Consider the following 12248-nt stretch of genomic DNA (forward strand, 5'->3'; position numbering starts at 1 on the left):
TAATTGAATGGAAATTCAATAAATACCAGATCATACTTAGCTTTAGCAAATTTCACCTGTTTCCATTGGGAAACAAATGGCAGTTTGTTTTATTATAAGCTTCCTTTTAAGCTGACAAAAAAAAAATTTCCTGACCGAAATTGTAGTTCATTTATAAATGAACACCCTAATTATAATTTACATCAGCCTCTGCTAAAGTTGGAAGTAATGTCAGGCACAATTCCATCTTGGTAGTACATTGGCTTCAAGAAATTGGTTCCATGCTTTCAACGGGCCAACCCTTCTACTACCACTTTCAGAGGTTTCAACTGCTCTACGGTTCATAAATAAGCCTCTGGCTACAAATCTCATCAGCTCGGTAGGTTCCATAAAACTACGCATCCTTGATGCAATCCAGCCATCTTTTGAGAAACCCACTCGGAACCGATCAAAAGACCTGGGCTCTTGTGTACCGGCAACAACTAGTTCCGGAGTTTCTTCCATCAGTGAACCATCATTTAGTAATTGTGTCCCTTGAGTCAATTTGTCAACCTGAACTTTCAGTTGACGTAGTCGATGACCGATTCTTGAGGATACTGCATCATATAACTTTCCTCTTGATAAATGCTTTGCTCCTTCATTATTTAGCAAATCATCAAAGTAGATTGGATCACCAATAACCACAGTCACCTACATTTTCAAAGTATACGTGAAAATAGTAAGCACGCTGAAGAAAGAAATAGTTGATATCCAGGCCTTAAGAGGTACACGACTGAATATCAAGGCCTATACCCTCATATATGGTTGCTGCAGTATCAAAAGTTTCTTCAAAACTTCAACTTCAAATCATGGTTACAAGCATTAGACTACCTACCGTCTTGCCAATCCTCGGGAAGCTGGCACCAATAGGCATGATGTCCTGCATCCCGCTATGTACAAATGCAATAACCATGGGAATATTGTCAGCATCAAGGACCAACCTGTCAAGTAAGAATATACAATAAAAATCAAACAGTGTTTTAACAAAAAGAAATTGAATCCAAGTGCAGTTGTGTTAAAGCATAAGTTACCATTCAAGAATACAGGACATCATACAAAAAGAAACTCAAATACCAAAGCTTGGGATTCAACATTCACAAAAAAAATATCTTTCAAATGGTTTGACTACATATCTTATTAATCAAAGTCACAAAAGGGGATATCTCTCACAATAGATCCTCACCTCCCAACACCTCTCTTGGGTGACCCCAGGGTTTTACCACCATCTCGAGAACGACTACCTTCTGGGAAGATGTGAAACTAGCCACCTTGATTTAATTTTGAAATCAATGTCCATACCCTGAACCAATAAAAGAATAAAGATGAGAAGATAAGCATCGTTGTCAAACCAAAGGACTATGAATACAAATGTAGAGGAACCAAAACAAACATCAACAACTCAATTCTATATAGAGTAATTAAAACTTCACCCAACTTTCTACACCAAAATTATTTAGTCAATTGAGGATTGAATATGAGACAAAATGATAGCTGTGAGCCTTTCAGTAAAGCTAATGCTACAAACGAAATATACAATGTAAAGTTCCAATATATTTTTCTCTAAAAGCACTTTCTATATGCTAGGGCCGTTGAATTTACTCTCACGTCGTGCACAGCAGCTTCGAAAACTATACAAATTCTAGGGTCTCAACTAACTTATCAATATTTTGGAAACAATGAAAGAGTACCTTTTGATAAATCTCATCACCACGAGCAACTGGCAAGACTTTGACAGATCGGAAAAATGCTGAAATTACAGGATTCGAAAAACACCTATCAGATGCACAGTGTCCACCTCAAGTTCTTAGCATCCAGAAGAACATTTGGAGGAAGCAGTGCAGCAATAACAAGCGGATCATCCATAGAAGCCACATGATTGCTAACCTGGAATGAGAATTAAGTAAAATACATTACAATTTAACAATGGGAAACTAGAAATAGTGGAGGTCCTAGAGAAGCATATGGTAGTTGAACAAAAGAGTAACCTTCATGTACATTAATTTTTGGAAATATTGAATTGGATAATAAGGTTATACCGTTATAAGAGGCATGTCTTTGGGTCTGCGTAGCAATGCGTCATGTAATTTTTCTGAACCATAGACCTGTCACACCGAGAAAAGCAAATTATTGCTGCGACAATGACATACAATCAAACATCTTGGGACATTAACAACTCCACATGATTTAATCCATTCATGAACACATGGCAAACATTGCCAATGACTGGCACAGCAACAGCTTGCACCATGCGAAGAGTGGCCGACTCTTCTTCAGCGTTGATTTCCTTGCCCACTACACCCACAGAAAAACAATCACCCTTTAATCATGGTTCTTATGCAAACACAACATTTGCATAAGACGTTGTCACATTGTACATGCTATAGAAAGCACAAACAGAACAATGAACAAGTATTACTGAAAAGATCTTCAAGCCCATAGATTTTCATTTCATCATTGTAACATTAGGAACTAACAGAATGCAAGCTAATAAGAACCCAACCGTGTCCTTAATCCAAAAATTTGAACTTTACACAGGCTTCAGATATAATTAGGCACAGCCTCTCACTCCATCTACCTGATTTTTAACACTAAGACTCCAGCAGAGAGTGGATTATATCAATGTGCAAGATTTCCTTATCAAAACTAACATTCGAATTTCCTTCACAACCTAAACTAACTTCACCGACCATGACCATATCAAATTGCAAAGTAAACACAGAAACAAATGAATCAAATTTCAATCATTACCAAAATCTCAACGAAAACAAAAACAAGTGAGAGAAGCACCGACCTCGTTTGCGATAGAAGACGGAAGCGAGTCTCTCTTGAAATCACGGAACCGCTGGAGCCACCGCTGCACGGTGGAGGCGAAGTAGCCGTCGGAGAAAATCGGGTGGTGCCTGAATCGGCGGTCCACCTCGACTCTGAATTGCTCCCTGAGCCAGCGCTGTACGGAGAGGGCGTTGCTCTTCCACAGATCTCCGCGCTCAACCCTCGCAGCAGCCATCAAAACGATTCCGTAGGATCAATACGAACAAACGGAGAGAGAGAGAGAGAGAGAGAGAGAGAGAATCAGAGAGCAAAAAATAAAGAAGGAAATGATCGAGAGAGTAGTTAAGCGCGAGTGTGGAGAGAGAGAAGAAGAAGGGTGCGCGGCAAAGCTTCTTTTGTGTGAGGGAACGATGTAGTCTTCGTGCGTAGTGAGCAAGTATATAGTGGTATGGTTTTGGTTAGTTACCTATTTTGGGTTGGCTGTTTTACTTTTACTTGCTCCCCAAAACTCCTATTTACCCTCAGAAAAGTTACTCTTTTGTTCACTCAATTTCGCAAAGAATGATTCGAACTTGAAACTTCAGCGAGTACAGCGAGTAACTATTCGAGATATAAGTCAGTTGTGTCGATTCATATGACTGATAATTCTAATTGTCTAAATTATTTTTGTGAACACTATGATCGAACATGAAATTTTCTATTCGCATTTTTTTCCTTTATATGAGACTCGCGATCACATATCGAAATCATGAATAATGATCATCAGATCCTTTGGACATGCAATACTTATCCAGACATAAAGATTAATATCATAAACATGAAAATTCTGAATCTTGGTGCTGCAATCAAAAAAGAAATATTAATAACTGCAACAATCAGAAGGCAGACTCACAGAGATTGAGATTGAGGTGGAAGAGGCAACACCATTCTTATTCTTTCACATGCTTTCTTTGCACATTGAAAATGGGTATGAAGAACAATCAAGACAACTTCTGTGCCAGTTCTTGTACACTAGATAATAAGAGCTTAAACAAAAGAGCAACACAATTTCTGCTCATACAAAAATGCCAATACCAAACATTAGCTTAGAAACCAAATGTAGTTGTCATTAACAGAGTTTCAAATCTAATGTCGTTACATTCACAACTCTCTCTGGGCTTTACTTGTCAAACTCCCATAATACGCCTCCATCCTCTGCAACAGAAAAACAGAAATACATTAGCATAAGATCTATTCCAAATGAACATATGAAAAACCAAAAAAGGATACTTCAAAAAATCTGAAAAAAATACAGGCCGTTTTACAAAAACCAGACTACATCTTAGAATGCTTACAAAAGTTCCCACTACTTTAGTGAAACAAGAGATTCATCTTTTATTAAGAAACCATCTCTCATCAAATACGAAATCAAATGCATACTTTCACATCTCCTTTAGCATTTTTGGTTAGTAAGCATTACATCAGAAATCTGATCATTTCTTTATTTCAAATCTCCTTTCAAAAACTCTTAATGGATTGGATATGCAATTTAAACCATGAAAACCCAAGATACATAATTTCCCGCGTCGAAAACAGCTTAAAGATATGCAGTGTCTAATGTTAGCATTGCATACTAACCAATAACGCTAAACGTGCAAAGGAGGAGATTATAGTTGTCTCGAACAGGTCAGAATTTGTAATCAATATACAGAAAACAATAGAGTAAATCCTACCATAAGGAAAGAAAACGAACATGGAAACCAAAAGGGCGTACCTCTAAATTTCATGTTTATCCACATCTCCACCAACATCCCTGCACCAATTCCACCAGCAATACATGCTCCAACAAATGTTAAGTTATACAGTCGGGATCTTCGAGGAAGAAAATAGCACTCTGGAATCTGCCTAATCTTCTTAGGAAGCCGCTTCTTTATTTCTGGTTTATAACCGGGATTCCTCTGCATGTCATTACCAACAGCTTTCCAACGGGTCTCTTGGCTCCTCGCTGCCCATTTCTGTAAACTAGTGCCCTTTAGGGATAGCCCAACTTTGAAGTTGCAGATGGCAAGCAATGCAAGAAACACCAGTAAAAAAGATACCCAAAATATAATACCCACTTTGATGGTAACCAAAAAGTTTCTAAACTCCATTACAATTATGAGTAATAGGAGACAATCAAATGCATCAGTGCTTAATACCACTTATCACTTATCATCAACGAATGCTACCAAAACAAAAAAACAAAACAAAACTAAGATCTGTATTGAGCACTAGTCTACACATATCGAAATTAAATTCATATCAAATCTAGTGGTTTAAAATAGATAATCAGAAAAGCTTGAAACTTGATACAATTTAACTAAAAGACCCACTAGTGTTTTCTATCTGTCAATCCTAATGTTTAAGGACTGTAGAGGATGATAAACCCTAACCCTTGGAGCATATAGCAAAATAGCCCTGAATCCCCAAATTGAGGACATGGGTAAACTGAATTGATGATCATCACTACATGTAAACTGCATAGAACTAAGTAAATGTAACTTCAACGAGTTGAAATAGTCATATCTTATAGGATTGGTGTGCTGAGAAAATTGAGGGAGAGAAAAGAGAACAGTGAATTACTAATCAACTTGATTGAAATTCGAGCCTTTCCGGCGAAGCAGTCTGTTGATTCCGATTAGAAAATGATGGAAGTCATTTGTGGCTGCCAAATTGGCCGGAACTGCAGAACTGGGAAGAAATCGGAATTGTGTTGCATATTTTCGTTTTCTTTTGTTTTTAATACTGTCATTCCCGCGCGGAAGCCCAAACCCGAACCCGACCGGAATGGTTAGCTATTTTTTTTTTTTTTTTGGATAATGAATAATTTCATTAAGTGACCTGATATGTTGGGTCAGTAGATTAGTGCCCAAATGGTTGGACGAATACTTCGATTTATCTTTTAGGGAAGTTGGCTGCGGGGTTGTTGTTTTTCAGTTTCTTTCATTCCACAAATTTGATCGCCATCACAAATCACTCCCATTAACTTTGCAGCTCAGTGCTAAGAAACTTTGGACACACCAAGTGTACTCAGCTCTACAAATTTAGCCATCTTCTTAGCAATCTGACCAGTGTAAGATAAAAAAAAAATTATCTGTAGAAAGCAGCCCCGCACGATGCTGCGGAATTTATAGTTAATTAATATAGTTATATCTAGTTGTAGTAATGCATTGTAGCGAGATTATTTTTGATGAAAAATTTAAAAGTATTACAAACTTGCAAATATATTTCTTTACATTGGTTATAAAATATTATTGTGTCATCGACAATACACACATTCAGACTGATTACAGAAAATACGGAATTTCCTGATTGTCCCAGATTTTTGTGAATCTTGGGGTTATCCGGCTTTTTTTGAAGTACTTTTGACATATAGCCTTCTTGTATGCATGTTGTGCGTGCAAAGTGTTTTTTCTAGTGTTTACATGTCTTTGATACAATTATATACTCATATATTTGGCTTGGTTAATTTTGATATAAATCTTTGCTTGATATACTCCTACTGCTGCGTGCAATTTTTTTTTTTTCCTTTCTTTTCTCGGCCGCACAATCCTACATTTCCATATTTATATTTTCATTCATTTTGTTATGATATTTTATAGTATTGACTCTCTTTTTTTTTTGGTATTATTCTTGATATCTCTATCATTGGCAATTTAAGAAGTTCAAAGTTTTGTTGGTACTTTTCATAACGAAATAAAAAAAAAGTTTGTTGTTATTTTACAGTATTAACCCTCCTTGATGGTTTTTCATGTTTCTATCATGGGCAATTTAGGAAGTTCACCTTTTTTTGGTATTTGAATAGGGTTTGAGACGGGCTAAACTATATTAGAGGGTTAATTGATCCAAAAAGAAAAAACCACACGTACTATTAATCTAGAAATAAAGTTATCTGCAAATACTGATCTATCATGATAAGATAACGTTGTTGTCTACATCATGTAAGATTTTGCATGGGTTTTAGGTTAGGGTTTACACAAATGCATTTGTTTTGGTTACTTTGTCTAAGCTGGAAGAATGTTTTCTCAGTACTGTGCATTTGAGAAAACAGTTTCTGATATTGCCACTAATATTTTCAAGGGTTTAGGATCTAGGAATCAAGACTCATAGTTTACAATTTGTGTAATTGTAATTTGTGTAATTTTGATTGCCTTCCATTTCATAGCTTTCAATTTGGTACTTCAATAACACTGAAATAGACTCAATTGTATTTTCTAATTGAATAGGCCGAATCAAAAATCTTCAAAAGCAAAGAACTTGAATGATCTCAATAGAAACACCTTTTGTAATAGAAGATAAGAGGTACAAATACCACAGTGATCAGTGCCAAAGCTTACCAACATTGCTAAGTGGGAGTCAAGAAGATTTCTATAGCATTCTAAATATCAACATAGTCCGAGCAACATATTTGGTTTGGCTTGGATTGGTTCATATTTGCTTTATATAACTTGGATTACTCTCAACATTTTCCAGAACCAACCATGAGATCATATATTTCTATGAGACTATCTAATTTCATTCAAAAAAATTATCAAGTTCAAACTCAAAACAATGCATTACAATTCCTTTCTTCTGTATTTATATCATTCTAAACAAATTACTATATGTAATATCGTCATGATTAGAATGCAAAAAATCTGAACGAAAAAGCACCTCCAAACACATGATAACTGAATTAACAACTATCTTAATTAATCTATATAACCAGCAATAATAAATACCAATGTAAATACAAAAATCCTTTATCAAAAGGCACATACCTGAATAAGAGCAAGAGACTGGGATAATGGCAAACGCTGCACAGAGGAACAGCAGCAGATAAACAATGTGTACACTTTTTTGCATACAATCTAGAAAATCCAAACAAAACAGCAATAAAATTTTAAAATTAATTATAAAGCTGCCAAACTTAAACACAAAGCTGCTCGAACCAGAAGCAAAAGCCCAAAAAAAATAAAAATAAAAATAAAAAATAAATTGACACACCAAAAATCTGGCACCTACTATGAAAGGAAAAATATGCTATTTTCAGAGTTTTACTTGTTCTTAAGAGCTAAATGAATTAGTTTTAGGTAGCGTCCTGATAATTGTGTTCTGATCAGCAAAGTTTGTTTCTGATGATATGTAAAGAATATCTTTGCTGTAAAAGAACAGAAGATTGATTAGTTCTTTGAGTTCCAACTACACAAAAAACACAACAAATCTAACTTCAGCGGGGTTGTTTGCTTGGGAAGAAAAAAAAAGCTCGAAAGGCAATTTCAAAGAAAATGTCCAGATTTACCAAATTGAAAGGGTCATGGTTATTTATTATCCAAATTGAAATGTTCTCCATAATAGAAGCAAAGGCAAATACCAATGCTCTAATGATTACATAAAATGCAGACATGAAGGCGGAAAATCATAACAAAGGGAATCAAAGGCTCGGTTCTATTATCTAAGCATTAAAGTGAATGTATAAAGTTTATGAAGTTAATAAAAACGTAACAGAATCAGGGTGTTACCAGTGGAGTTGGAGGGCAGCCACTTATAACCTGCAAGAGTGCAAGAAATACAATAAAAAAAAATGATCAGTAACCATTAGAGAGCATTGGATTCTCTAATCAGAAAAGATAACTTTAGATCTCTATCAAAAGTGGATTTTAAGTTAGTGAAGTGCATGGTATACTAATAATCTTATTTCTCGCCATGTCTGTTAATAGGAATCAATATTAACAGTAATGATTGATGAACATCTCCTTTGACTAACAACCTGCTAGAAATGCTTGACGTACATATCATTGTAAAAATCTCGTTTGAGAAGCATGGAAAGCACAATATGGACAGTCATAAGAAGCTCCCAACAGAAAAGTAGAAAGAGCAACTTAGTATGACAGAAAAAAAACTAACAAATGACAGAAGAACACGGCAAGTAAATTAATCACTTTGAACAAAGCAACCAAAGAACAGAAAATGGCAAAAACAACACTTGAGAAACAAACAAAATCACTAAAAATTTGTTGTTCATTACGATAACTTGGTAAAGTAAATTTTGAGAAATCAGAGACTGAGTTATGAGATTAATGTAGTGATATTTATCTTGTGGATTGAAGAAACCAAGAATATAAATGGCCAAACGACCGGAAACTGGCGTTTTTTTAATATAAATGGCCACTTATTTTCCGAAGCTGTTAATATTATTCTAGGTAAAAAAAAAAAAACCAGTTTTGGGCTGGAAACCAAGATAGTGGCAGCATCCATTCCTTTTATGATGTCGTTGCTAATCCAGATTCGTATGGCAAAGGCACCAGATTTTTGAGACAAATAGAACAATGGATAATGTAGTTTTACCATATCTAATGTATCTATAACGTAGTTTTGACGTAAATTCAACCATATCAATAGTATACCTGCAGCACCACGCAGGCATTTTGCCTAGCATGAAATTGAAAAACCACTACAAAAAAATTAAAAAAAATAAAATTCAAAGGCACTCAATGAAACACTTTTCTTCTCTCAAGCAAATGCATTTGTTTTGGTTACTTTGTTTAAGCTGGTAGAATGTTTTCTCAGTACTGTGCATTTGAGAAAACAGTTTCTGATATTGCCATTAATATTTTCAAGAGTTTAGTATCTAGGAATCAAGACTCATAGTTTACAATTTATTAACCGAAATGAAAAGGTAGGAAAAATTAAGAGAGGCAAAATAGCATTCTGCTGATGTACACACCCAAATTCAAAAGTAAGTGAAGGTGAAAGACTGCTCAGAGTATTACATAAAGCACACAAAGTGTTATAAACAAAGACAGATTATATAAATGAAGACCTAAAGAGCACAGAAAAATTTGTACTACAAAGATTGAAGAGGATCTTGAACATAATACTTTGCTGGAATGGGATAATCCCAAATTTTTTTTTTTACCAAAACAGTGGACTTAAACATATCTGACAACATAAGAAAGAAAAAATAGTCACCAATAAGTAAAAAGCACTACCTTGCTTCTAAGGCTCTAGAGCAAAACACAAAAGTTTCTAGATTCATAGTGAACTTTAAACTTAGAAACACACTAAACAGACCTAGACCTGGACCTGGGTTAATTATTCAGCAACAGATGCCAAAATTGATCTGTTCAGGTTATCTTGACTCTTAACAACATTACCTCTATCACAGATCATCTTGACCCACAGATCACACTATTAAAAAATTGCCATTGTATGATTTAGACACCTAAGAAACTTAACAACAATTAGATACATATCTACATCAAATCCATGATTATCAAGCTCAAAAAATCTGATCAAATCCATTGATCAACTCATATTATGCAAACCTCTTTTAAGTTTTAACATAAAACTCATATTAGATGTCTATGAAATTAAAATTTCAAAAGATAATCATCTTTTTTTTTTTTTTATCAAACAAAGACATACCTATTGAACAATCATGTTTCACATTCATACCGGACAAATAAATCTCCAAGCAAAAATTTCAATATTTCTAGTTATGCTAGACTTGAACTGGCAAAAACACTCACCCGTACTTATCTTAAAGCCCCGGTTCCACTATCAAAAGCAGTCATGCAAAACAAAATCCAATGTTTCTTTTAGTGACTCATTCACAGACTTTATTCTGACTCTATTTAGGTTGCCCAAGTCTACATCAGATATGCAACTAAATGTGCTTGGTGGTCAGCCATTCACTATGTTAGAATATATAACCATGATGGAGCAAGAAATGAAAATTACCTATACTGACAGAAAGAATTGGAAAGAAGGAGATGAGGATTCACCTCAACTGATGAATTCTGTAATCGAGTCTGGGTTGGCTCTGATGTTGATCTCAAAAGCAAATGAAGAAATCTGTAGGAAACATATATATACTGCGATTAGGTAGCTAGCTAGTATATATGGTGTGCAAATGAAGTATGAGACGGACTGAGTCTATGTTGAATTGGATTAGCAAAATTTAAACAGATTGAATAAGAAGGAACAAAAACAGAAAGTCTCTAAAAATAACATACCCATTACCAAAACAATGGAATAAAGCCCAATCGCATCCATCAAAATCAAGCACAACATCAATTTCAAAGACACCTCAAAAGAATAAACTGAGCAGTAGCAAGTTTGAGATTTTGAGCAGGAAACGGATCTCTATCTCTTTGGTTTTGCATTTCTGTGCGAGGAGAGCGAGAGAAATTTGTTGATTCGAGCGGAGACCAAGAGCGATTTGGACTGGGTTCACTGCGACTGGCGAGAGAAAGAGGCAAACAGATCGATCAGACTATTTACACCTAGGGCTGATGGCAGCTTTGTAATAAGCAAACAAACAGGGGCAAATGGGTAATAAAATAATATTAAGGAAATTGATCAAATTGGAGATGGGTATGTGACGTTGGAGACAATGACTAAGTTACGTGTTTAATTAGGAGACTTGCAAAGGCTGTTAAGCACCAAGAGGCAATCGAGGCGTTTCGGGGCATGGAGCGATTTGGATTGATTGAGCAAAGATGTTGTGGCATTGAACACTCTACTGAATGCATTGGTGAAGGAGAGAAGCGTTGAGCTTGCCCAAGAAGCTTTCTTGGAGTTTAAGGAATCTATACCTGTGAATGCTTACAGCTTTAACGTACGTTTTGAGCTAAAACTTACGGCCCGCCAAAAACCCGTTAGGCCCGGCCCGTAAAAGCCCGCAAACAAAAAATATTATATAAATAACACATAAACTCTTGTGCAGAACACCTAACTTCTCTGAATTACTGGGAACTGCTCGGATGAAATTATGAGTTGTACCCTATATGCACGGAAAGCCCCGTGTGTCTAGTTTCTGATGAATTTTAAGGTTTGTGATTCCGACTTTTCTAGAAGGAGTTATGGCAATTTAAGTGAAAGCAGTTCAGCTTGAACAAGAATCCGCAACACAGAAACTGTTGTGCAGAACACCTAACTTTGCTGAATTACTGGGAACTGCTCGGATGGAATTAAGAGCTGTACCCTATATGCAAGGAAATCCCCATGTGTCTAGTTTTTTAGGAATTTTACGGTTTGTGATTCCAACTTTTCTAGAAGGAGTTATGGTAATTTAAGTGAAGGCAGTTCAGCTTAAAAGAGAATATGCAACACAGAAACTGTTGTGCAGAACATCTAACTTCACTGTATTACTGGGAACTACTCGGATGGAATTAGGTGTTGTACCTTATATTCATGGAAAGCCCCGTGTGTCTAGTTTCTGAGGAATTTTACGGTTTGCAATTCCGACTTTTCTAGAAGGAGTTATAGCAATTTAAGTGAAGGCAGTTCTGCTTGGACGGAAATCTGCAACATCTTTTATAAGTTCATGTCTAGAACCGAACTTCGCTGAATTAATGGGAACTGCTCGGATAGAATAAGGAGTTGTACCCTCTATGCAAGGAAAGCCCCATGTGTCTAGTTTCTGAAGAATTTTACTGTTTGCGATTCCGACTTTT

The 12248-nt window shown here is 35.7% G+C and overlaps 1 protein-coding gene and 1 pseudogene across 1 annotated transcript; both read right to left on the bottom strand.

Annotated features, from left to right (window-relative positions):
- Nucleotides 1–15: 15 nt before the first annotated feature.
- Nucleotides 16–3659, bottom strand: LOC112179929 (annotated as a pseudogene).
- A 34-nt stretch (nucleotides 3660–3693) lies between these two features.
- On the bottom strand, nucleotides 3694–11264 carry LOC112172760. Its single transcript, XM_040518852.1, has 8 exons — nucleotides 11216–11264; nucleotides 10806–10878; nucleotides 10575–10644; nucleotides 10320–10347; nucleotides 8310–8339; nucleotides 7569–7604; nucleotides 4544–4816; nucleotides 3694–3984 (listed from the first exon to the last, which is right to left on the bottom strand). The coding sequence occupies exons 1-8, from the start codon at nucleotides 11262–11264 to the stop codon at nucleotides 3950–3952; spliced, it is 594 nt and encodes a 197-aa protein (XP_040374786.1). The 3' UTR covers nucleotides 3694–3949.
- Nucleotides 11265–12248: the final 984 nt, after the last annotated feature.

This window comes from Rosa chinensis, chromosome 1 (genome assembly GCF_002994745.2).
Source record: "Rosa chinensis cultivar Old Blush chromosome 1, RchiOBHm-V2, whole genome shotgun sequence".
Lineage (NCBI taxonomy): Eukaryota > Viridiplantae > Streptophyta > Magnoliopsida > Rosales > Rosaceae > Rosa > Rosa chinensis.